General features: G+C 58.3%; 4 protein-coding genes across 6 annotated transcripts; 2 read left to right on the forward strand and 2 right to left on the reverse strand.

The window, feature by feature from the left end:
* Positions 1-816: 816 nt before the first annotated feature.
* BAG4 (BAG cochaperone 4) lies at positions 817-5,308 on the reverse strand. The gene is made up of 4 exons (XM_058859235.1): positions 5,169-5,308; positions 3,295-3,534; positions 2,455-2,703; positions 817-2,099 (listed from the first exon to the last, which is right to left on the reverse strand). Exons 1-4 carry the CDS (start codon positions 5,214-5,216, stop codon positions 1,632-1,634), a joined length of 1,005 nt encoding a protein of 334 aa, XP_058715218.1. The 5' UTR covers positions 5,217-5,308; the 3' UTR covers positions 817-1,631.
* Positions 5,309-5,325: 17 nt separating this feature from the next.
* LSM1 (LSM1 homolog, mRNA degradation associated) lies at positions 5,326-7,313 on the forward strand. The gene is made up of 4 exons (XM_058859241.1): positions 5,326-5,470; positions 5,698-5,766; positions 6,235-6,350; positions 6,867-7,313. The coding sequence occupies exons 1-4, from the start codon at positions 5,425-5,427 to the stop codon at positions 7,035-7,037; spliced, it is 402 nt and encodes a 133-aa protein (XP_058715224.1). The 5' UTR covers positions 5,326-5,424; the 3' UTR covers positions 7,038-7,313.
* Positions 7,314-9,286: 1,973 nt separating this feature from the next.
* STAR (steroidogenic acute regulatory protein) lies at positions 9,287-14,516 on the forward strand. 2 transcript variants are annotated; one of them, XM_058859239.1, is made up of 8 exons: positions 9,287-9,486; positions 10,490-10,691; positions 12,025-12,138; positions 12,382-12,509; positions 12,593-12,751; positions 13,178-13,362; positions 13,533-13,626; positions 13,952-14,516. In XM_058859239.1, the coding sequence occupies exons 2-8, from the start codon at positions 10,628-10,630 to the stop codon at positions 14,057-14,059; spliced, it is 852 nt and encodes a 283-aa protein (XP_058715222.1). In that variant the 5' UTR covers positions 9,287-9,486; positions 10,490-10,627; the 3' UTR covers positions 14,060-14,516. The 2 variants fall into 2 exon arrangements, with proteins under 2 accessions (XP_058715222.1, XP_058715223.1); XM_058859240.1 differs by lacking the exon at positions 9,287-9,486 and having other exon boundaries at positions 10,489-10,691.
* A 140-nt stretch (positions 14,517-14,656) lies between these two features.
* Positions 14,657-22,486, reverse strand: ASH2L (ASH2 like, histone lysine methyltransferase complex subunit). 2 transcript variants are annotated; one of them, XM_058859233.1, is made up of 17 exons: positions 22,388-22,486; positions 22,144-22,213; positions 21,716-21,861; positions 20,945-21,033; positions 20,550-20,644; positions 20,366-20,461; positions 20,075-20,170; positions 19,831-19,906; positions 19,302-19,319; positions 17,861-17,954; positions 17,228-17,445; positions 16,880-17,047; positions 16,605-16,798; positions 16,159-16,251; positions 15,939-16,037; positions 15,576-15,635; positions 14,657-15,192 (listed from the first exon to the last, which is right to left on the reverse strand). In XM_058859233.1, the coding sequence occupies exons 3-17, from the start codon at positions 21,832-21,834 to the stop codon at positions 15,085-15,087; spliced, it is 1,623 nt and encodes a 540-aa protein (XP_058715216.1). In that variant the 5' UTR covers positions 21,835-21,861; positions 22,144-22,213; positions 22,388-22,486; the 3' UTR covers positions 14,657-15,084. The 2 variants fall into 2 exon arrangements, with proteins under 2 accessions (XP_058715216.1, XP_058715217.1); XM_058859234.1 differs by lacking the exon at positions 19,302-19,319.
* Between the last annotated feature and the right edge of the window lie 1,596 nt (positions 22,487-24,082).

Here is a 24,082-nt window from a genome sequence, read left to right on the forward strand (position 1 = left end):
ACAAGAGCCTGTCATTTCAGCCCACTTCTTCATGTTCTCTCCTGTGCTTTTCTCTAGGCATTTGCATAACTCTGCCAGCGAGGCAGGGACAAGAAATATTGTTCAGGAATGTTACCTGGATGGGTTCAGCTGATGGGGGAAGGGGTGGCACTCACAGGGGCTGGGTCACTGCTTCACCAGCACAGTGACAAGGCAGCACTCCGAGAACCGTGAACTGCTTTGATCTCCCTGCACAGCCAGCAAGCCCCAGGAGGCAGATGGAATTCCAGGCTGGAAAAGCATGGAATAGCTGGCCTGGCTGCTCCCTGCCTGACACAAAATGAAACAGCAGCTGAGCCTTTCCCCGTCCCAGGACATCCACCTCCCTCCAGCTCAGAACAGCAGCTGAGCTTTTCCCCATCCCAGGACATCCACCTCCCTCCAGCTCAGACGTGGCTGCAGGCTGACCACAGACACATCCAACAAGCTCCAAAGGTCAGCGCTGTGCCCACAGCCCTGGCTGGGAATGTGGGAGCTGCCGGGTGCCTCGGCTGGCTGGCAGCAGAGTGCATGGTCTCTCAGCCTCAGGCATCCTAAATCCCTTCCAGACCCTTCCACAACTCAGCCCCTGGCCCTAGAGCCACAGCTGGAGGCTCCTGGAGCATCTGCACTGCCTGGGAGGTGATGGGGCACCCTGGCACCCCACAACAGCCTTCTCAACTGTTCCATTCACCTCTGACTTCAGCACCAGTACAGCCGGGCTGGAGTTTGAGTCCGAGTTACAAAACCTCCCCAAGGACTTCTCCTTAAAGAAATAGAGGCTTTGAGACATCTCAATTACAAAATAACATTTAAAACTTGTCAGGGTTTATTACGTGTCACACATAGCAGTGAGTTCTGTGCAGGAGGCTGGAACAGGCCGAGCTGCTCCCTCCCTGGTGCTGCACAGTGGGACACAAAACTCGCAGGATGGAGAGGGACATTCAACAGGGGATTTTGAACCAAGTGACCTGGAAATCACTTGCAAGCATCCTGCATTTGTTCTTTCCTTGACTTGCACTTCTCCTTTCCAGTGGCAGAACTGGGATTCCCAGTCTGTTCCCACAGGGACACCTCACACTGGCTCTGCACCACAGGAGGAACAGCACAAGGTGACATGTGCCAGCACAGTCCCTCCCTCCAGCACCTCAGTGTCGCTCCTTGAGTGCACCAAACCCAAACAACCCCTGTGAGGACACACGGGGTTTATGGCAAGGGAGCTGAAGCTGAAATTACAGGCAGTGAGGACAAACCCAGAGTCTTGGTTGCTGGCTGCACATTGCAGCACATCTGACGAGTGTTGAAAGACTGGGCCTGCTCTGGGGAACGGTACGCAACCCCACAGGGCCCCATCCTTGGCCCAGCTCTCTTCAACATCACATCTTCATTAAATACTTTTGCTGCTTCAAACCTCTCGCAATTTGTCCTTTGCTGAGTTGTTTGTCAGGGCTGGGCTTCTGGCCTGGCTTTTTGGTGGGTTTGAATTGATTTGTTAACTCAGGGCTTATTGCTATTCCATTGTCAATAGTGCGTAGCAGAAAGAGCTGAGATTTGAGAGAACTGAAACTCTTTGGAACCTCAACAACAGGCTGTGTGTTGTGGCTCATGTGCTTTCACAGCCCCTTTCTTTCCAGTTTTTCCAGTATGGCCTGAATTCTGTGGACGGACTCTTTCCTGGCCTGCCGGACACTGTCCTGGCCCCCAGTCTCAATGGAATCCAGCTCCAGCAGCAGCTTGGTCAACATCTCCTCCAGGAGCCGGTAGGATTTATCTGTCTTTTTCCCTACAAATTCTTCCACCTCTTCCTCCAGCTGTTCAGCCTCCCCCATCACGTGGAGGATCCTCTGAATCTCGGGCTGGATGGCTGCAGGGTTTGTGGAAGGCTGCTCAGCAGGTTTGAAGCCCAGCTTCCGTGGAGTGAGGTCATAGAGCTGGGGCTGGGCGCTGTACTGCACCCGCGGCTGGGACGGGGCAGCCTTGGCTATCCTGTGCTCGTTCCCCATCCCAGAGTGCCTCTGGTTGACATCAGAATAGTAACTGTGCTGGCTGGGGCTTTGCTCAGGTCTGTCGTAGACAGAGTCCTGCAGTCAGAGGGAGAGAACATCTCTAAGTACATTTCCCTTAAACATGGAGGGTTCTGCTCTCATCCTGCACCAAACAGTGGGCAGGGCTGGGGATGCTGGGGACAGGGACCTGTGCCCTGGGCCCCATGTTAGAAAGCAAGGGGCACCTGTCCAGAGGAGGAGTCTGAGCCCCCAAACCCCCCATCAGGGCTGCTGCTGCCTGGGGACCAAAAACGTGGAGTCTCTTAACTCCTGATCCAACCCAGGGAAAGCCTGTCAGACCCACTTCAAAACCCACCCCAGGACATCCTGTCCTTCCATTATGGAATCACAGCCACGGATTTGAGTCTTCTGCATGCAAACAGGACCTCACCTGTCCCTGTGACTCCCAGGTGGGAGGGTGGGAAGGAGCCCCGCTGCCGCTCCAGGCTGGCTGTGAGTCGGACACGTAGAGGCTGCCGTGCCCCGAGGCCGCGGGCCAGGCGTAACGCGGCTGCACCCCAAAGACAGAGTGGGGACCCCACGTGTCCTCCAGGGCCCTGGGCTGTGGCACCGGGCCCTGCCCCGGGAGCCCTGCACTGCTGTCTCCGTACGGGTACTGCGGCATCGGCACTCCAGGGGTCTGAAAGGATGGGGGGAACAGGAATTACAGCTGGGGTCACCCCCAGCACTGCACCCTCTGACAGCCCTGGGAGCTGGACAGGGCAGCCGGGGGTGGGCTCTGCTCCCAGGGAACAAGGAACAGGAAAAGGGGAGAGAGCTGCGAGCTGTGCCAGGGGAGGTTCAGGTTGGATATCAGGAATTTCTTCATGGAAATGGTTGTAAAATAATGGAACATTATGGCCGGGGAGGTGGTGGAGTCCCCATCCCTGAAGGTGTTCAAGGAAGGACTGGACGTGGCAGTCAGTGCCCTGGGCTGAGTGACAAGGTGGGGACCGGTCACAGGTTGGATTCTGTGATCCTGGAGGTCTTTTCCAACCTCAGCAATCCTGGGATTCTGGGAGGCAGCTGCAGCTCAGGCTGGCTGCCCAATTCCTGCTTTCCTAGCCCGAGCTCAGGGTCTCCAGAGAACAGGGTGACCAGCAGTTTTTTTAACAGTAAAACCAGGCAGGACAAGGTGCTCAAGGGCCACGGGGACCCCCAGCTCCACAGCCCCAGGACCCCCCATCCCAGGGGCCGCAAGCTCCGAGCCGGGGCTGGGAGCAGCCCTTACCTGTGGCGGGGAGTAGCCGGGGAGCTGCTGCCTGCGGAGCGCGGAGCCCTCGGGGGGACACTCCGGGGGGCCGTAGCTCCAGGCGGGAGCGGGCGATGGGGGCCGGTAGAAGCCGGCGGGCTCGGTGGGGTAGGGGCTGCGCGGGGGCCCTGAGCAGCAGAAGCCCCGTGGCTGCGGCAGGCTGGCGTAGTGCGGGTACGGGGGGCTGTACGCTCCGTTGGCGTAGGGAGAATCCATGGCCTGGGAACAAGGGAAGAGCACAGGGAAGGCGATGGGTCACAGACACAGGCAGAGGAGCTCCAGGAACGAGACCTGGCCCTTCCTGCAGTATTGAACTAGGGGATTCCTTTGCCCTCAAGCTGATCTGCCCTTCCTGCAGTATTTAACCAGGGGGTTCCTTTGCCCTCAAGCTGATCTGCCCCAGTTTGAGGCTCTCCTGGTCTAAGCTGGCTGTATCAGGTCTAACACTGAGCTTAAGCAGGTCTGGCTCAGGGGCAGGTGTGCAGCCTCTCACAGCGAGCAGCTCCCAGAGGATTCAGTGCCAGCACTGCATCCCCAACCAGAGCACAGAAAACACTCCAGGAAAGTTCATTTTCCTGCTCATTCTTACAGAGACACGATTCAAACAAGCTCCACCAGCCAGTGCTCAGCTCCTCGAGCTGCAGGCTGTGTGTGTCCCTGCATGGAAGGTCTGCACATCCAGGGCACATCTGAGGATTTACCTGGATCCATCCCAAAACTGATGTGTAGGGAACGTGAGTTTCCACCTGACTGCAGAGGGGATTCTGAAGCCCAGGATTTCAGGAGCTCAGGGAATGACTCCCTGTACCTTAGGGCAAAGCAGTTTTTCCCCTGAGCTGCTTCCCGGAGCGCAGGCTGTGCCACCCGTGTGCCGGGATTTATGGAAGAGCCAGAGCAGTCGGGTGTCCCACTGGATAAACCAAACTACGGCCGTGGCTGGAGAGCAGAGCCAGCTCTGGCAGGGCACAGCCGCTCCCGTCACACGGAGCTCGCACAGGAGCCCAAAACCCAGCGGCAATAAAGCCCGCAGGTAACGGATCCGGGAATGCCCAGCCCCGGGACCGGGACCCTGCCCCTCGGGAAACGGCTCCGGGATCACCGGTCAGGGATCACCGGTCAGGGATCACAACTCCGGGATCCCCGCATTCCCGGGATCAGCGCTCCGGGATCAGCGCTCCGGGATTCCCGCATTCCCGGGGTCCCCGCATTCCCGGGATTCCCGCACTCCCGGGGTCCCCGCATTCCCGGGATCCCCGCACTCCCGGGGTCCCCGCATTCCCGGGATCCCCGCACTCCCGGGGTCCCCGCATTCCCGGGATCCCCGCGCTCTCCCCGTGCCCCAGGAACGCGGAGCGGCTCCGCCGCCGGCGCTCCCCGTGCTCCGTCCTGCCCCGTTACGTGCCCGGGGGAGCCCGCGAGCAGAGCCACGAGAAACCGGCGGCCGTGGGAGGCGGCGGGCAGGGCTCGGGGCTGGGGGCGCTGCCGGTGCCCCGGGACCGTCCTGTGCGCCCGTTACCGGGACAGGGCCGGGCAGAGCGCCGCCGCACCGGCCGTGACACCCTGGGGGCCGTGCCTGTCCCGGGCGCCGTGCCTGTCCCGGGGGTCATGCCCATCCTGCGGTCCGTGCCCATCCTGCGGTCCGTGCCCATCCCGGGTCCGTTCCCACCCCGGGGTCCGTTCCCATCCGGAGGCCGTGCCCGTCCCGGGGTCCGTTCCCATGCCGGGGGCCGTGCCTGTCCCGGGGTCCGTTCCCATCCCGGGCGCCGTGCCTGTCCCGGGGGTCATGCCTGTCCCGCGGTCCGTGCCTGTCCCGGGTCCGTTCCCCCCCGGGGGCCGCCTCCATGTCCCGTTACCTGCGCGGCCGCCGCTGGCGGGCCCGGCCCTGCCGCGCGGGGCTCCATGGCCGCCGCCAAGGCCGCGCCCCCGCGCGCCCCGCGCCCAATCGGCGGCCGCTGCCCGCTCGCGCTGGCCAATCAGCGGCGGCCCCGCGCGCACGGCCTGCGCGCCTTAAAAGGGCAGCGCCGTGTGGGCCCCGCCCGGCGCGGGCGGTTCCGGGGCGGCGGCGGCACCGGCGCATGGCGGCGCTTCCGCTGCGGCCGCGGCGGCACCATGAACTACATGCCCGGCACGGCCAGCCTGATCCAGGACATCGACAGTGAGTGCGGCCGGGCCCCCGCCGCTCCAGGGCCGGCCCGTCCCCTCCGTGCCCCGTCGGTGCCGCCCCGCCCCGGGGTCCGGGCTCCCGCTCCCCCGGGTCCCGCCCCGCGGTTCCCCGTGCGGCTCCCGGACCCCTCCTCCCGTTCGGAGCCGCCCCCCGTGGGCTCCGGCGGGGTCCCGGAGCCGCGGGGGCCGGGCCCGACGCGCCGCTCTCGTTTCCCGCAGAGAAGCACCTGGTGCTGCTCCGGGACGGCCGGACGCTGATCGGCTTCCTGCGCAGCATCGACCAGTTCGGTACGGCCGGGGCTGCGGGCAGCCGGGCGGGCCGGCACACGACTTCCCAGTGTGGTGGTGCTGGGGGTGAAACACCCATCCCTGCTCGTGTCCCCCTGCGCTTGGTGCTTCACGGAGGTTTCTCCCCCGCCTGGGAGCTCCCATCCCGCCACTGCATCCTGCGCTCCGGCATCGCTCCTGGAGCAGAAGCAGCCGGGTGATGGTCATCCTCTAACCTGGTCCTTGCCCAGAACATGCAGCACCAGCATCGCCGTCATCCTCCGTGCTCCCGTGGGGTCTGAGCTCCTGCCCGCTGCGAGCCGGGGGTGCTGAGCCGGGGAGTGTCGGTGGCTTCAGTGACTCGGCTCAGAGCAGCCACCGAGGGATGGAGAACCAGCTCTGGGGCTCTGCCTGGTGGGATGGGGGACGCTGCTCAGCCGCAAGTCACAGTAGAAAGTCGGTGATTTTCTGTCTCTCTCGTTGCTGCAGCAAACTTGGTGTTGCACCAGACTGTGGAGCGCATCCACGTGGGAAAGAAGTATGGGGACATCCCTCGGGGCATCTTCGTCGTGAGGGGCGAGAATGTGGTGCTGCTGGGGGAAATTGTAAGTGCACAGCTCCCACTGCAGTCTTGGCCTGAGCTGGGGGTGTTTGTGGTTTGTCTGTCTGCTGTTCTGCTGGGCTGGAGTTGGAGCTGCCTCCAGGGCCGGTTCAGGCTGAGCCATCATAGAAATGCCAGCCTGCAGGGCAGGGGTGCCTCCTGTTGCCACAGCCCCTCTGGGATGACACAAGGGACAAAGAACAATGACAGGGAGCTGTGGGAAAGCTCCAGCCTGTGTGGCAGGAGTGTCATTGCTGGCTGTCCCTCACCTCCTTGCTGGCTCTGCACCAGGGGACACCATCTGGGATGGGCTCAGGAGGAGCTGAGCGCTGATTGGGGTCCCCAGGAGCCCCTTCCCAGGGCTGTGCTGGGGATCCCTGCCCAGCTCCTCACCCCTCAGAGTGTTTCCAGTTTTCTGTCACCCCCAGCCTTTGCTGGGACTCACGGAAGGTGTGTGGCTCACAGGCACCCCGCGCTCCAGGGGTGCTGTGCAGAGCTGGAGGGGTCGTTTCTCCTGCAGGACCTGGAGAAGGAGAGCGACACGCCTCTGCAGCAGGTGTCCATCGAGGAGATCCTGGAGGAGCAGCGGGTGGAGCAGCAGGCCAAGCAGGAGTCAGAGAAGCTGAAGGTGCAGGCGCTGAAGGAGCGGGGCCTGTCGGTGCCGCGGGCGGACACGCTGGACGAGTACTGAGCTGCTGCTCCATCACCCGCCCGGGCAGGGACAGGGTTCTGTGGAAAGGCAGGTTTTCATTTTCAGATTGTATTTTCTGTGGTGCTGGTAACTCTACACAAATCATGCCTTTAGTCTCCTTCAGGAGAAGGAGACGAGGAGGGCCCAGCGCACTGGGAGTGCAAGCATTTGTTTTTGGGAGGCAAATCATTGCTCCTTGGGTTTGTTTGCTTTCTCCTCCTCACGTGACTCTGGGTGAGAGTTTTCCTTGACATGTAAATAAATCCTTGATCCTGACATCGATGGTTCTCCAGTATTCTAGTCCTGACCATTCCCCCTCTCTCAGGACGAGCACCCCTCAGGCCAGCTCTTGTCCCCTCTTTGTGCTGGGACCCCTGGCCCAGCCATGGGCTGGGCTCACTCCGAGGGAATGCTGGAGCCTGTGGCAAGATCCTGCTCTGGGAGGGGCAGCAGAACCTGGGTACCCCTGTACCCCAACAAAGATTGCCTCTACCCCCCAGCCAGGCTGTGCCATTCCCTGCAGCTGAGCCCGCTAATTACCAGCTGAAGCCACTAATTACCTGCTGATGAAGAGCTGGGGCACTGCAGAGCCTGGACCTCCAGGCCCTCCTCTCTCAGTGCTCAGGGGGAGCCGCTACAGCTGGGTCAGCTTGGAGAGTCCTTTGTCCCCCGTGTGTCCCGGCCCTCCTGCAGTCCTTGGCCTCGGGGCTGGCTTTGGGCAGCTGCCAGGCTCCAGGAGCCTCCTGGGTGTGGGCAGGGAAGGGCAAACCTCGGCAGGGACAATCCCTGTGGAACCCCAGACTGCTCCCTGAGGGCAGTAGGAGTTCTTTGGGTGAAGAGTCTGCGCTGGGGGACAGGGGACAAGCCCAGCTCTGCTTGCTGGGGCTGAACACAACTGTCCTGGAGAGCTGACAGCTGTTGTGGCCAGTGCTGACCCCCTCTCACTGGCCCAGAGACCACTCACTGTGGGGGGAAACATTTCTGCTCCGTTGGACTTGAGTGGGTGTTGTGGGTTTGGGGGTAGCAAAGGTTTAAACAAGGAAATGCTATTTCTTGTTCTAACAAAATTTAATAAAAAGCATTTATGGAGCTGGCTCCTGTGGCTGGAAAATCTCTGGCAGGAGGGGATGGCTCTTTGGGGGTATTTTTGCTGTCCCTGGTTGTTTGGGGGGTGTTTTGGGGTGAAGGAGGATCAGGGAAGTGATGCCTGTGGTGGCTGGGGAGAGGCAAGGGCTGCCCAGTCCCAGAGATGGGGTCCCAGCCCTGCAGCCCAGGGTTTTGGGGGCTGTGAAGAGCTGGTGGGGGGTCAAGACATGGAGCTATTCTTGCTGCTTCTGAGCCCATTATCTTATCACAGTATCGGGGGTGACCTCTGTGAGCACCGGGGGCTGTGGATTGTCTCTCCAAATACAGCACAGGCAGCCTTGGGATGGGGGGACATCCCCAGCTGTGCTGCAGCAGGAGGGACAGGGCCACCCCCCAGAGCCCCCTGCTGCAGCCACTGCAGTGGGAAAGGGGCTGGGAGGGGAAAGCTCTCAAAGGTGGCTGGGCTGGGCAGGGTGGGGGACCCGTGGTGGCCCCAGGAACCTTGGGCCCTTCAGGTGGCCTGGTGAATCTCCAGTGCCTTTGCTTGGCATGGTTTTGGTTTTGTACATTTGTGAAGGTTTGTGTGTCAAGCCCTGCTGGGTGGATGCAAATGGGGCCGTGTGGTGACTGCAGGAGCCTGGGGGTGCCCAGGGGGGCTGGGGTGTCCCAGTCAGCCAGATCCCCCTGAAGGTTCTGGGTGCCTTTTGGGGTCTCTATCGTGCTCTGGGGGCTGGTCACCTGCAGCATTTCCTCAGGTGCTGTGGCTGTGTCCCCTCCTGAGGGCACAGATGAGGTCCTGCCCCCCAGCCTGGAGCCACAGGGGCAGCTCTGCAAGGGTTGTTTTGGCTCTCCTCACAAACAAGAGCGTGTCCTTGTGCCGAGGCCTTGTGCTGGGAGTGGCTGCTCCATCTGGGATAACAGTCCTGGATTGTTCCCTGCTGTCTCTCAGGGAGGGGGACTGAGGGCTGGGGACACTGCACAGTTCTGGGGTGTCTCTGGTGTCCCCGAGCTCTCAGTGCTCTGCATGTGCTGGGCCAGACGCTCCTGGCTGGGATTTGGGGATTTCAAACCCCCCTGGGTTTCCCTCCCCAGGGAGGTGGGAGCAGGTGGGTGAAGAACAGAGATGGGGAGAGCTGTGCCATCACCTGGCAGTCACACTTGTGGGAGCAAGGCTGCAGAGAGGGGTTTCCAGGAAACGTTTTGGGAAGGGACAATGCAGCTTCTGCCTCCCTGCTGTCCCTCCAGCACCTCGGTCTAACCCCACACGCTGACCTGAGGTGTTTTCTGGGGCACAGTGGAGAGTGGCAGCCCTGGCAGCAGAGAGGAACAGCCCAGGGAGCAGCAGGACTGTTCTGCATGGCAGGTGGGACTGGAATCATCTCAGGAAAGCTGGGGACAGGTGGGGGGAGAAAAGGGCTCCCTGGGGCCGGGCTGCTGGCACAGTGAGGGGGTGACCTCCCCCTGGGCCAGCTTGCTGGAATGGGGGAGGAAGGTCAGGCTCCCTGCAGGAGGGTGCAGGGGCTGACGTCAAAGGAAGCAGCTGTAATTCACAGGTTCCTGGGGCTGCTGATCTCCAGGCCGTAATTCATCCCAGAAATGTCATTTCAGCCTTGAGCGTTATCGCTGCTCTGCCGTGTCCTGGGGCAGATAACGGGGCCTGGGAACAGGGGGGCTGCCCCTCACTTCACTCCCAGGCTCAGCAGCTCAATGTATTTAATATTCAGTGTTCTGTGGGCTCTTCTGGCTCTTGTACACGGTGTTTACAGGGGCTCAGCCTGGCTCGTTATCCACAATGATTGTGCTGTGAGATGACACCGTCCATCGTTATCCCTTGTTATCCCTCATTATCCATTGTTACCCATCAAAGGTTGGACTTGATGACCTTGGAGGTCTTTTCCAGCCATGATGATGGTGACTGTGAGGATGATCCCTGCCAGGGCGCCCAGGTCCGTGTGCTGTGCTTTCTGTCCTGGCAGGACAGGGGGCTCTGGGGGCTCTGCCTGCCCCAGCCCCGGGAGCTGCAGGTTCCCCGGGGCTCTGCCGTGTCCAGCACGCTCCCAGCCCCAGGAGCTGCCGTGTCCAGCACGCTCCCAGCCCGGGGCTCTGCCGTGTCCAGCACGCTCCCAGCCCGGGGCTCTGCCGTGTCCAGCACGCTCCCAGCCCCAGGAGCTGCAGGTTCCCCGGGGTTCTGCTGTGTCCAGCCCCAGGAGGTGCAGGTTCCCCGGGGCTCTGCCGTGTCCAGCACGCTCCCAGCCCCGTGCCCGGCTGAGCCGCAGATGCGAGGGGAGCCGGGGCTGGCCTTGGCCCGCGGGGCCCAGCCCGGAGTGACGCTCTTATCTCCCGGCTGACGGGGGAGAATCCTTCAGCCCCTGGTACTTAAGGCCGTGCACGGCCGGGCTGGACCAGAGCAGCGCTCGGCACGGACAGACAGACAGACACCGCTGAGGCCACCGCTGAGGCCACCACAGCCACTCCCCAGCCCACAGCTCCAGCCCCACAGGGAGATGCTGCCAGCCACATCCAAGCTCTGCGCTGCCATCTCCTACCGCCACCTGCGCAACATGACCGGTGAGCAGGCTGGGACAGCTCCTGTCCGTCTGTCTGGGGTGGGATGAGGCTGGGACAGTTCCTGTCCGTCTGTCTGGGGCAGGATGAGGCTGGGACAGTTCCTGTCCGTCTGTCTGGGGCAGGATGAGGTCAGGACAGCTCCTGTCCGTCTGTCTGGGGCAGGATGAGGCTGGGACAGCTCCTGTCCGTCTGTCTGGGGTGGGATGAGGTCAGGACAGCTCCTGTCCGTCTGTCTGGGGCAGGATGAGGTCAGGACAGCTCCTGTCCGTCTGTCTGGGGCAGGATGAGGCTGGGACAGCTCCTGTCCGTCTGTCTGGGGTGGGATGAGGTCAGGACAGCTCCTGTCCGTCTGTCTGGGGTGGGATGAGGCTGGGACAGCTCCTGTCCGTCTGTCTGGGGTGGGATGAGGTTGGGACAGCCCCTGTCCGTCTGTCTGGGGCAGGATGAGGCTGGGACAGCTCCTGTCCGTCTGTCTGGGGTGGGATGAGTTCAGGACAGCCCCTGTCTGTCTGTCTGGGGTGGGATGAGGCTGGGACAGCTCCTGTCCGTCTGTCTGGGGCAGGATGAGGCTGGGACAGCTCCTGTCCGTCTGTCTGGGGCAGGATGAGGTCAGGACAGCTCATGTCCGTCTGTCTGGGGTGGGATGAGGTCAGGACAGCTCCAGTCCGTCTGTCTGGGGCAGGATGAGGCTGGGACAGCCCCTGTCCGTCTGTCTGGGGTGGGATGAGGTTGGGACAGCTCCTCTCCGTCTGTCTGGGGCAGGATGAGGCCGGGGCTCAGGGATTCTCTCCCTGCTGTCAGGGGCAGCCCAGAGGGAGTTTCTGACAAAAGTTTATTAGAAAAGCTCCTGTTGAGTCCCAGGCTCCAGAAGGGACCCTCTTTCTTTCTGTACTCCTCAGGGTGGTGGCTGGGACCTCAGGGATGTTCTCCCCACTCTGTAGCATGTTGGGTTCTGGGATTTACTGTCCCTAAACCCCTTTTTGCTACCAGACGTGTCACTGGGGCCTGAGGGGCTGGCTCATGTCCCTGTGAGCAGCTCTGGGTCACCCTCCCTCTGGCTGTGAGGCGTTTGTGCCTCTGTGCTCCATTTCCATGCTCTTTCCTGGGCACCTGCAGGATGCTCCTCAGTATTTTTGCTGCTGAGTGGTTCAGAGCTGGAACCAAACCCAGGATTGCTTAGGCTGACCTGTGCCAGGGCAGTGTGATGGCAACCACCTGCCCCCTGTGCCTGTAGGGACACCGAGATGGGGACAAGCAGGGCCCTGTCCATGTTTAAACTCGGGAAAAGCCCACGGCAGGGCGGTGCCAGCGGGTGACACGCTCTCTCCCCCAGGTCTGAGGAGACAAGCTGCCGTGGCCATCAGCCAGGAGCTGAGCAGGCTGGCCAGCCACAGCCCGGGACCCGGCACCTGGATCCACCAGGTGCGCAGGAGGAGCTCCTTGCTCAGTAAGTGACACCTCAGGGGTCTGTTCCTTCCTGCTGGAAACCGTCACAGGCTGGGTCTCCAGAGAGCAGCTGGGGAAAACCTGCTTGAGGGTGGGCTGTGCTTCTGCTGAACCAAAGGCAGAGTGGGAACTGGGTTTAATCCCCATCCCCTGGGCACAGAGAAGGGAATTTGGTGTAGATAAAGCTCATCTGGCACTCGATTCTGTCCTTGCACTCAGCCCTGCCTTTGTCTGCTGCTGGCAGGCTCGAGGCTGGAGGAGAAACCCTTCAGCGAGATGGAAATGTCTTACATCAAGCAAGGGGAGGAAGCCCTGCAGAAATCGCTCAGAATCCTTGAGGACCAGGACGACTGGAAGACAGAGACGGTGGCGGTGGGTGCTCTGCCCTGCGGTCCTGCCTTGCAGCCCTCCTCCTGTGAGCAGCTCTGGTGGTCACTCTGCCATCCCCTCCCCAGGGTAATGGAGATAAAGTGCTGAGCAAGGTGCTGCCGGATGTGGGGAAGGTGTTCCGGCTGGAGGTGGTGGTGGACCAGCCCCTGGACACCGTGTATGGAGAGCTGGTGGACAACATGGAGCAGATGGGAGACTGGAACCCCAACGTCAAAGAAGTCAGGGTAGGAGATGTGTGTCAGACCTGTCACAGCCAGCCTGTGTTCTGTTTCCTGCTGCAGATGTAGAGGAGTTTTTGTGGTATCTGTGTCGCTGCTGCAGCAGAGGCGAGTCTGGAGCCGCTTCTGTGTGACTAATTCTGCAGGAAAGGCACTTTCCTGCAAGCAGCAGCCAGTTCTGCTGGAAATTGGGGCAGATCTGGGGAAGAAATAGCCCCAAGGCACAAGGAATGAGAGAAGCAGTAAGGGAATAGCTTTTCACTCAGGAATTGAAAACAGTTCTGCACCTGGGGGCAAGCAAGTATTTGGAATTACTGTCACTGTAAACACCAAGTCTTTGTCAGACCCTGTATGAACACCTGGTAACCAAAGGCAGCTTTTATCTGTGCTTGCAGTAAACACTTGAAATGAAAGTTTAATTCTAAACTGCAGATTCTGGAGAAGATTGGGAAGGACACAGTGATCACCCATGAGAAGGCGGCCGCGACCCCTGGGAACATTGTTGGGCCTCGGGACTTCGTGAGCGTCCGGTGCTCCAAGAGACGCGGCTCCACTTGTGTCCTGGCCGGGATGTCCACGACCTACGGGGCCATGCCTGAGCAGGAGGGGTTCATAAGGTACCACAATCCAGTTCTGTGTGTGCGGGGGGGAGATTCCTGCAGGGCAGAAGGGTTTTACTATGGGCTGGGTTTCTATGGGCAGCAGGAGCTGCTGCTGGAACCCCAAAGTGCAGTTTTGAGGCTGAAAAGTCCAGGTTTGGGTCTGAGCTGGGTCTCTCCCCCACCAGGGCCGAGAATGGTCCCACCTGCATGGTCCTGCGGCCACTGCCCGGCAGCCCCTCCCAGACCAGGCTCACCTGGCTGCTGAGCATCGACCTCAAGGTACCGGGGGCTGGGGGGAGCTGGGGGGAACTGGGGGGAACTGGGGGGAGTGAAGGGGAGCTGGGGGCTGGGGGGAGCCAGGGGCTGGGGCTGGAGGGAGCTGGAGCTGTGGGGAGCTGGGGGGAGCCAGGGGCTGGGGCTGGAGGGAGCTGGAGCTGGGGGGAGCTGGGGGGAGCCAGGGGCTGGGGCTGGAGGGAGCCGGGGGCTGGGGCTGGGGGGAGCCAGAGCTGGGGGGAGCCAGGGGGAGCCAGAGCTGGGGGGAGCCAGGGGGAGCCGGGGTCGGGGGGGCAGGTTCTGCTCACAGGCTGTGTTTGCTCCTCCCCAGGGCTGGCTGCCCAAGACCATCATCAACCAGGTCCTGTCCCAGACACAGGTGGACTTCGCCAAACACCTCCGGCAGCGCCTGGCCCGGCCGGTGCCTGTGACCTGCTGACCACCCCCTGCAGGGCTTCCCTCAAAGCATGGAACCTTGTCACTCCAATTCACCAAGGCCTTGAACAGCAGACTCCACTAATTAATGCAGTTACAACCAATAAATATAAAGGTTTATTTATTGAAGCTCATTGTGTAAGTGCAGCACCACAAATTTAATTCTTGCAGTCGCTTAACTGAGCATGTGCTGGCCCAGTCAGCCAACTCCACCCTCCCTAATTACTTTCAACGAATAAATAAAGCTATAATTAGTGCTGTCTACATTTAAAGCTCTGGACTAATTAGTTATTAGGGAGACAGCTGGGAAGGTACATCCTCAGTGAGGCAAACACAGGCCTGACTGAACCTCAAATTTTACTCTCCCAAAACTCAAACACAGCACTTATTTTTGTTTTCTCTTCCCCTCAAAGCAGCTCTAATTTATTTTTTCCTGTACCAACACATAAGAAGTGTCAAATTATTTATTCACCCCAAGTTCTGCAATGATGGTCATTAGCAAGAGGCCCCATTAACACCTGTGCACTCGAAAGATCTCCACCTGTTGCTACTTTGAGTACAAATGTCACCTGTAACAATTTACAAGACAAAAACAAGAATAAAAAGAAGAGTTAAAGCCTTTATTTTTAAAGTGGTTTCCAGTCCGTGGGGAAAAAAAATACAGTTTGGACAGAAGCCCAAATTTCAGTCTAACATGCAGCAGTGTGGTTCCAACAGAGCCGTCCTGGCTGGGAGCTGTTGGTCACCATCAGCCAAACACACCTGAGCACAGGGGTCACTGCACCCACACCTGACCTCTTACACCCCCTTCTCCAGCCAGTGACAGTCTCATGGTACTGGGGGCTCCCAGAAAGGCCCCACACAAGCACCAAACAGCCCAGAACTGCCTGGCAGGGGCAGTGGGGAGCTGTGAACACACACACACAAACACCTGCCAGCCAGGGCTGCATCACCTCGGCCTGTGGGGTCCTGGGCTGGTCACTGAGAGAGATGGATGCTCCTCTGCAATAAATCCACAGTGGTGGGTGTTTATGGCTCCCAGGGTGGGCTCCTCCTGCCATCCACCTCTGTCTCCACGTGGTACAGGACATCGGCCAGCGTGTGCTCCACCACGGCCCCCCAGCCCATGTCACTCATCTGCAGAGGGAAGCAGAGTTAGCTCCACTCTTGGACAGTTCCAGGACATTCCAGGGCTGTTTCCCTCCTCAAAACATTAGTGGCAAGGGGGGAATTCCAAGTGTTTCCTTGAACAACAACTCAGTTCCCTTACTGACAAACAAGGCCAATGCAGGCAACAATCTATCAAGAGGAACAAGATAACAGCACTTATTATTTCATTAAAATTTAATGATTTATGTGGATATCTGTCCTTACATATTTTTAAACAGGATCCTTTTGGCTGCACTATCCAGGTACTGAGACTGAAGGACAGTTACAGGTGTGGTATGAATCATCCCAAAATATCTCTGATTTAAACAATGAGGCTCTCAGATGGGGGGAGAAGCTTCAGTTTTACTTACAGGATGGTAAGTGATGTCTCTCGGTGGATACTTGAAATATGGCCCAAAGTTTATAGAAACCTGTGGAATGTATATTTTCATTAAATCTAAAAATCCAGGAAAATTTCTCTAGTGCTCTGTCCTCATCCCTTCCTACTCCTGAGCCTCCCCACACCCTGTGCAAGCCCACAGGAACAAACACTGCTGATGTTACTTCAGCAATTTGATAATCTCATTACACATGTGAACAGGAAGATTGTTCCAGAGTCACTAAAGTGATTCCCATCTTTCCTTTTCACTTGGCACACTCCTGGAGTGCCCACACTTTGTGCATTACTGAAACTGATGGATTTACGAATTCCCTTTCAGAGACCCCTCACTTACCGTGCAGCCTTTGTACAGAGAAATGGCAGGAAAATAAACCCCCTCAAAGATGTCCTTAAAGGCAACTCCTTGGCTGACACCATTCTTGAAGAATATGATCTGAAAAATGAAGGGTTTTCCCACTGATGGTGGTTGTGAGAACACAGCAACCCTGACAGAATTAGTCCCTGCTCCCTTTCACTCAGGCCAGGCACGTGCTGAAGTGACAGCAACAACTCACCTGGCTTCCAGGGGCTTGCTTTAGGCTCTTCTCTGCTTTGTCCACAAAATCCTTCTCTTCAAAGTACAAGTAGCTTTTGAATTTGATCAAAGCCTGAAACAACACCAGCAGCAAACATCAAGAACAAGCCTGGAAAACTGTTACCTGTCACCTGCCCTGCTCAGGGCCAGGCATGCCTGGTGTCAGAGTACCTGTGAGGAGTGATTCCCACAGCTCAGAGATTTGAGAGCCGGGAGGGGAAGGTGAAAGGAGATGTGGGCAATCCCATCCAGGAGAATTTTGCTTTCTTGAGATCAACACTTTGGGCCTCTCCCCCACGAACCACAGAGGTACTGAGAGGCAGGATGGGAAGGATGCACGGAAAGGGGCACGAGTGAGGCCACATCCATTCATTTTCCTGTTTTCCACCTGCCAATGCTTAATGCAACAGTGAATGTGCACCTCACCTTGTCTTTGTAGGTGTCAGGCAGGGATTTGGCTGTCTCAGTATCCTCTGGAAGGCTGATGTAAAATCCCAGGACATCTCCCTGTCCATAGCCAGAGGAATAGTGTTTCCCTATGGACTGGTGAAACTTGGTTCCCTTTTTGCTGCGCCAGGAGTAACTGAACTTGTCGTATCCCAGAGGGGCTTGGAGGTTCCCTGTGGAAACAAACGTTTCATGGTGAACACAGGGAGTGTAGCAGGAGCAGCTACTAAGAAGTGTTTTGTAGAATGATTTACCCAAGGGCTGTGACCAGCCTAATCTGGCAGCTGTGTCTGGAGGCATCTCATCCATGGAGATTTCGAAGTACCAGGCTCCCTTCCGCACGCCGTGCGAGGCTCGCACCATGGAATAGCCCTTCTCACCAACAACAGTCAGTCTGTCATCAGAGATCTTCAGCTGGGGAGCTGCAGGGGAGCACACAAGCACTCATTTCTGATTTTTAACGTGGTGGTGCCAAAAGGAACTGAACACACAGAGGTGGATTTAACCTCTGCACCTCTGAGAGCAGCTCTGCCTGGTAACGAGAGGTTACCGAGACGTCTCTGAGAGGAAACACGACCTGCACAGATTAACGGGCTCTGTACCTCGGTCATGCAGCGCCAGGAGGACTCGTTCATACAGGCAGGCTCTGTACAGATCCCCAGGAATCGGTTTTCCTGCCCAACAGTCCAGCTCCAGCTTCTCTGGGTCAGGTGCATGGGGGTCAGGCTCGGCCAGGATGTAGCGATAGCCGTCCTTGTTGAAGGGGTGCTCCAGAGGGTACCCGTGAGGGGGCAGGCGCTGAGCCGAGAACAACGGGTCACTGAAACACAGAAACCCCACGCTGGCATCTCCAGCTGCTGTCACCTGCCAGCCCAGGACACCCCCTGCAGAGCTGTCCCTGTGCTCAGGGGACACACACTCGTGTCTGTGTGAAAGGAGCACAATCATCCACTGCAAATCATTTATAGTTTGTGACTTGTATGTCATCAGTGACATGACAGGGCTCTGGAGTGACCCCCAGACACCCCCCCAGGGCAGAGACAGCTGGGAGGCAGCTCAGGGCGTCTGAGTGCTGCTGTCCCTGACTGGTACCCATCCCCTCACCTATCCCTGCACCCACCCCCGTGCCCACCCCTGTGCCCATCCCCGCACCCATCCCCATACCCACCCCTGTCCCTGTCCTTCTGCCCACCCCCGTGCCCAGCCCTGTCCCCTCAGGGCACCCCTGCTCTCACCTCCGGGTTTTCTTGGCTGTCCCCGTGGTCCCTCCGTCCTGCTGCTTGCGCTTGGCCCCTCGGCCCTTCCCGCTGCCCCCGGCAGCCATTCCCCCTGGACACACAAACAGGCAGCTCAGGAGCTGCTGCTCGCCCGCACGGGATCTCCAGGGGAGAGGGGCAGAGCAGCCAAACCAAAATCAACCCATGGGCTCAGGTGCCTTGGTCCACAGTTAATGTGAACCAGACTTCACTGCCAACGAGCACAGCAAAACCCACAGCTTTATGTGGCTTCTGGTCAGCTCTTGAGGTGTCTGAATTTGGAGCAGAAACTAAAGGAGACTGAGCAGCAAAACAAGCTCAATCTGAGCTTTTCAGGTGAGAATTAAGAATCTTTTCTGTCATCAGAAGATTTACAGGCAGCAGCACAGGGATCCACTTCAGGGTCATTATTATTATTATTATTATTATTATTATTATTATTATTATTATTATTATTATTATTATTATTGTTACTATTAATGGAGACTCCAGTCACAGCCCAAATCTATTTCTGCAGGAGCAGCAGAATCCCACCCTAGAGCACAGCCACCAACCCAGTGAACCTGTGCTGGAGGAACACTGACACCAACCAGCAATAAGCACTCAATTTTCAATTCCATCTACAAAATAAAACACACCTAAATTGAGGAACAATGAAAAGCAAGAGGTGTTTCTCTTCAGTACTACTGAAACCAGTTCTATTATTGAGCAGCAAATCAGTTTGAACTCAGCACTCAGTTATAAAACTGAAGGTTAGGAAAGGTTACATGTTAAATTTAATTCAACTAATATCAGCATGTTTTAATAAATTAAATCATACAGGCATTATATCATCCTGCTATTTCCAAAGATATCACTGCTGATTTATAAGGAAAACTATGGAAATTTCATGTACTGTAGATAAACACCTCAATGAACCACATTTGTGTGGTAACTAAAAATCCAGTCAGCTCTTTCATCACCAGCATTCCCTTACGGTGTAAGGGATCCAGACCATCCAGGGAATGCCATATTCTGCACAAACATGACCTGATCCAGCTGCACGCCCTGATTTCAGTGCAGACAAACATTCAGGATCTCCAGTTTGTCAACAATGCCTTGCCCAAACCATTGCACTGTAAATTTCGGACCAATTGTTTAAGCATTAAAATGACAGCATCAGGTCTATCGATACAGAAAAAATAAACATAAGTGTAAAATAAATAAACAAAACCAGCCAAGTAGGGCAGAATATGGCAATTAAAAGCTTCTAACTACTAAGATAAAAGAATGGAATTGCTGGTTTGAATTGAAGTCCAACTGCAATCACATCAGGGCACGCTTTCATTTTTGATTGACTTTGGCTTCTAAGAGAATCGAGCAAGGAAAGCTTTGCAAACAGCAATACTTAAGTTTTAGAAGCTGAAAGGTAAATATTCACCTCCCAGAGAGGCTCCACCTGCAAGAACAGAAGTGGCACCACATATTTGTCAGTCTCCCAGAAATGAAATAAAAAGCAACCAGTGCATGACATGGAAACAACACACCTGAGCTATCTATATCCTGCTTTAAAAAGACCCAAATACCTCCTGTCTGTACTACTGGGATGTGCTCAATAAAGATTATTAATATATAAACCCATTAATAGTTCATTTACTACAGCAAGGCCGCCCTGACTACCCTCAGCAAGATGGGAAATCTCAATAACTCAAGGAGATAATTTAAAACCATTCTAAGAGCAAAGTGACAAGCTCAGCTTTCACCGAGCATCTTGATTTACCTGGTCACACTAAAGAAACAGCTGAACCTTCCCAAGATACAAAATTAATCCTTCCATGAAAAGGCACAGTGAGACTGTTCTGAGCATAAGCTCAGCTCACAGGACAGTTTAACAGTTTAACTGCACAGATGCCCATGGGAAATGCAGCATAGTCTCAAACACCCAGACCCCTCCTGAGTAAAGAACTTGCCATTTAAGCTTCCACTCGTGGACACGGTGTTGTTCTGTTTCTGGTTGTCATAGGCTGGACCAATATTGGCAAGATCCTGCAAGAGATCAAATAATCTGCTGTACAGCCTTGGTCAAAGGGAACACTCCCAGTCTGAGCAGGGCACTCCAGCTACTGGGGCTGCCACCCACTGCTGGCACAACACAGGAGGGACCCCCCACTCCCCTCTCAGCTCCCCACCCTCCTCCTGTCTCCCATCACATACCTGGTCTAGAAGCCCAAATTTGGGGTAATCTTCCTCTGGGTCTTTACTGCCTGGGTCTGGATGCTCTTTCACAAGGAACACGTCTCTTTCTTTACACTAAATCAGAGGAGTTTGAGTTACACAGGGTAACATTGTAACAAATTCATTAACAAGCGTTTAAATCCCAGCAGTTCCTACTGCTATGTGTTAGGTAAATCAGCTGCCTAAGAAGCATCAGCATCTTCACCCTATAGCTCCAAGCCAAGCCCTCAGCACCCAGAATTCTTCCACAGATTTACCCTCAATTCTTACCATGGTTTTGACAATATTATTGGGCCAAGTCATTTTCCCAGGCCTCTGCCGTGTTGTCATACACTCCCAGTATTTATCAATAAACGGGATAATATCCTGCAAGAACAGAAAACATTGCTGTGAGCTCCTCCTCACTGACACCATCACTGACGTGAGCCCGCGGGCGGTTCCCGAACAGCCAAACCTTATCCTTGGAGAACATCGTTTTGGGGTGCTCATCTTGTGTCCTCGACTGCCACGTCAGGTTGGCCAGAGCACTAAGGCACATTTCCTTGAGATCTGAGAAACAAAACACCCCAGGGCTACAGTTACACTTGGTGGGAAGATCACTGTGTGTACACAGTGAACTGCAAAACCTCCCGAATTCTGTCCTGACTCAGCCCTCGCTGAACCAGTTCCACCACCCTCATAAATCAGTAGTGAAACGTTTCTTGAAGAAGCCACACATGGGTGTAAATATGGGATTTTGGGTCATTTTCCAAAAGTCTCAGCAGAGCCCTCCCACTGACTTCAGACAAAACCAACCCCCCAGGCTGATCTTGCACAAAACATCTCCCAGGGTGCTCTTCCCAAACTCACTGGCTTGTTTCCTCAGGAAGTACGTGTTCCCGCTGTGGTGGCACACATTGCAGTGGAAGCTGTAGTTGGTCATGAAGGGCAGACAAGACCTAGGAAGAAGCAGCTTTCTTAGGGGTGGGTACAGTGTAGTTATTGTATCAGGTTAAAGAATCCCGGAATTTCTGAGGTTTAAAAAGATCTCTGAAACCACTGAATCCAAGCTGTGCCTGATCCCCACCTTATCCCCAGCCCAGAGAGCTGAGTGCCACCTCCAGCAGTTCCTTGGACACCTCCCCTTGTCCTGTCCCTGTTCCCTGGGAGCAGAGCCTGAACCCCCCAGCTGTCCCCTCCTGGTAGGGAGTTGTGCAGAGCCACAAGGTTTCTCCTGAGCCTCCTTTTCTCCAGGCTTAACCCTCTTCCCAGCTCCCTCAGCACTTCCTGGTGCTCCAGACCCTTCTCCAGCTCTGTTCCCTTCCCTGAACGTGCTCCAGCCCCTCAATGTCCTTCCTGGAGTGAAAGAAAATTAATTATTCTGTACTACACTGGGTTAAGAAACTAATTATTCCAGGTTAAAATCCAATCATTTCTTCCTTCCCTAAAACCACAAATATCTTAGAGGCTCAGTGGTATTTCCTGGGGGTGCTTTTATCATGGACAAAGCTTTGTTTACACAACACACCAGCTCCCAAGTGTTCAAGGACATGGACAGGTCCTTGGGAACTCAGACTCCAAACACTCCACTTCTGCTCCCAAAGCCGTGTGCTGCCCCGTGTGCTGCCCCTGGTCACGTACGTGGTGTCGATGCCGAAGGTGTCAGCTGTGAACCACTTGGTGCAGATCCCACACTGCAGCTCGATCTCGCCGAGCTGCCGCACGTTCTCCTCGTCCCCCGAGCCGCCCTGGACATCCATGGCCTCGGCGCCGTCCCCGGCAGCATCCTGGAAGCGGAGCAGGGCCGGGAATCAAAGCGTGCCCGCGGCAGGGAACACGGGCTGCGGGCAGCAGCGTGCCACCATGGCATTTCAGAGGGAATAAATCCTGTCTCCTGATCCACAGCCGCGCTGCGAGCAGGCTGGAGCTGTTCTGTACACGCAGCTCGTGAGGATGAGCCACACGGGTGAAGGTTTAATTTCCAAAAGAAGTTTTTAAGGAGGCAGCGCTGGGGCTGGGGGACGCTCCCGCCGGGGCCGCACCGAGCCCCCCCTGCCCACGGCACCTACCAGCGGCTCCTTCCCGTGGGCAGACTCGCTCTCCAGGCCCGCGCTGACATCCACCACGGCGGCGTCGGCCCTGCCAGAGCACAGGGGTCAGAGCGGAGCCCGCAGTGGGGCACAGCCGGGACCCGCTGCCGCTCGGCCCGAGGGAGCCCCGTCCCCGTTCCCATGATAACGGGGCAGGTCCCGCGGAGCCCTCAGGGCACGGGGAGTGCGGGGGTCTCAGGGGCCCGCCCAGGGAGGGACATACCCGGTCTCGGCGTCGGCGGCGGGCGGCTCTGGCGGGGCCGGGGGCTCCGGGGCCGGGGGCGGCTCCGGGGGGGGCTCGGCGCCCTCAGCCGCCGCTGCCGCCGCCATGTTCGCGTGCTCCCGCGAGAAGCGCGCGGATCTCGCGAGACTTCGCGCGTGGAGGGGCGCTGGGCCCGGGGCCCCGCCGCGGCCGAGGGCGCCCCCTGGCGGCGGCCGCCGGGAGCACGGCGCGGGGAGGCGTGACGTCACCCTCCGCGGCCGTGACGTCACCCGCCGCAGCCTGGGCGGGAGGCGCGGGGCTGACAGCGGCGGGAGAAACCGGGAGCAGGTCCCCGGTCCCTGGTCCCCGGTGCCCCGCGGGAGGCGTTTCCCCCCGGGAAGGACGAGCGCCTCCGCTCTGAGAGGCGGGCGGGGGATTCCCCCCTGAGCACCCCCACCCCAGAGAGATCGGGGCGCACGGGTGCCCCAGGTCCCGCTCCCTTCTCCACGGAACCGGGACGGGCTGGGGATGTCCCCGGGTCTCTCGTCCTCAGTAGTCCCGGGCTCTGCGGCTCTGGGGACAGCAGAGGCAGGCGGGGGTGGCCGCCCCCGACCCCCGGCCACAGGGATGGAGGGAGGGAGAGAGAAGGACGGTGGTGGGGACGAGCCCGGGAGGGACGCAGGGAGAGACGGACCGGGAGAAAGAGAAGAACCGGAGGAATGCAGGGGTGAGGCAGGGATGGATGGATGGAATGATGGATAAGGCTGAAGGCAACGAGAGAAGGATGGGGAGAAGGAGAGAGGGAGAAAGAGTAGGGCGGGAGACGAGGGACATGGAAACTGGGAGGGATGGCCGGGAGGTAGATGGGGGTGGAGGGGAGGGGGGATAGAGATAGGGACGGAGGAATGGGAAGAGGGACGGGGAGAAGAGGGGAGGGGGCTGTCAGGGAGGGGGGCGCCGGGGCCGCCCGGGGCGGCGCTCCGGGCCGCCGTACAAATAGGGCGGCCGCGGGTGGCCCGGGCAGACATGCGGGTCCCGCTCCGCTCCGTGCCCGCGCTGGCGCTCTGCGCCCTAGTCCTGTTCCGCCTGGGCTGCGCTCCGGTCCGGGCACTCACCTGGGCACCGACCGGAGCATCCACCGGGGCACTCACCTGGGCACCGACCGGAGCATCCACCGGGGCACCGACCGGAGCATCGACCCGGGCGCTCCCCTGGGCACCGACCCTTGCCCCGGCCCGCTCCCCGCCGCGCTGCCCCGCGCTGATGCTGCAGCTGCTCCGCGCCCCTCCCGCCCCGCTCCGCGCCGCCGCCGCCGCCGCTCTCAGCCTCTCCCCACACGGTGAGTGGGGCCGCGGGCATCCCTGTCCTGGGACCGTCACCGTCCCCGGGGCTCCCGGCGTCCCCGAACATCCCTGTCCTGGGACCGTCACCGTCCCCGGGGCTCCCGGCGTCCCCGAACATCCCTGTCCTGGGACCCGCACTATTCCCAGGACGGGCACCGGTCCCGGGCAGCCCTGTCTCCGGGATCAGCACTGTCCCTCTTTCCAGGACTGCCACTGTCCCCGAGCTCCCCTGTCCTGGGACCAGCACCATCCCCGGGACCTGCACGGTTCCTATAAAACCCGGTCCAGGGATCCCCACAGTCCCGAGCATCCCTGTTCCCTGTTCCCAGCCCTGCCTGAGGCTCTCGCTGGCTCTCAGGTGGATCCAGCTGCT

The sequence above is a fragment of the Poecile atricapillus genome, chromosome 29, assembly GCF_030490865.1.
Source record: "Poecile atricapillus isolate bPoeAtr1 chromosome 29, bPoeAtr1.hap1, whole genome shotgun sequence".
NCBI classification, from domain to species: domain Eukaryota; kingdom Metazoa; phylum Chordata; class Aves; order Passeriformes; family Paridae; genus Poecile; species Poecile atricapillus.

Excerpts from the sequence above, each read along its gene's own strand:
- STAR (XM_058859239.1), top strand. The coding sequence starts at position 10,628 with ATGCTGCCAGCCACATCCAAGCTCTGCGCTGCCATCTCCTACCGCCAC. Across the intron at positions 12,752-13,177 it reads CCAACGTCAAAGAAGTCAGG|ATTCTGGAGAAGATTGGGAA; the intron begins GTAGGAGATGTG and ends TCTAAACTGCAG. Across the intron at positions 13,363-13,532 it reads GAGCAGGAGGGGTTCATAAG|GGCCGAGAATGGTCCCACCT; the intron begins GTACCACAATCC and ends CTCCCCCACCAG.
- LSM1 (XM_058859241.1), top strand. The coding sequence starts at position 5,425 with ATGAACTACATGCCCGGCACGGCCAGCCTGATCCAGGACATCGACA. Across the intron at positions 5,471-5,697 it reads CCTGATCCAGGACATCGACA|AGAAGCACCTGGTGCTGCTC; the intron begins GTGAGTGCGGCC and ends CGTTTCCCGCAG. Across the intron at positions 5,767-6,234 it reads GCGCAGCATCGACCAGTTCG|CAAACTTGGTGTTGCACCAG; the intron begins GTACGGCCGGGG and ends TCGTTGCTGCAG.
- BAG4 (XM_058859235.1), bottom strand. The coding sequence starts at position 5,216 with ATGGAGCCCCGCGCGGCAGGGCCGGGCCCGCCAGCGGCGGCCGCGCAG. Across the intron at positions 2,704-3,294 it reads CCGGCTACTCCCCGCCACAG|ACCCCTGGAGTGCCGATGCC; the intron begins GTAAGGGCTGCT and ends CCATCCTTTCAG. Across the intron at positions 2,100-2,454 it reads CCTGGGAGTCACAGGGACAG|GACTCTGTCTACGACAGACC; the intron begins GTGAGGTCCTGT and ends CTCTGACTGCAG.
- ASH2L (XM_058859233.1), bottom strand. The coding sequence starts at position 21,834 with ATGGATGTCCAGGGCGGCTCGGGGGACGAGGAGAACGTGCGGCAGCTC. Across the intron at positions 20,645-20,944 it reads CTTCCTGAGGAAACAAGCCA|ATCTCAAGGAAATGTGCCTT; the intron begins GTGAGTTTGGGA and ends TTTGTTTCTCAG. Across the intron at positions 16,038-16,158 it reads AGCAAGCCCCTGGAAGCCAG|ATCATATTCTTCAAGAATGG; the intron begins GTGAGTTGTTGC and ends TTCATTTTTCAG.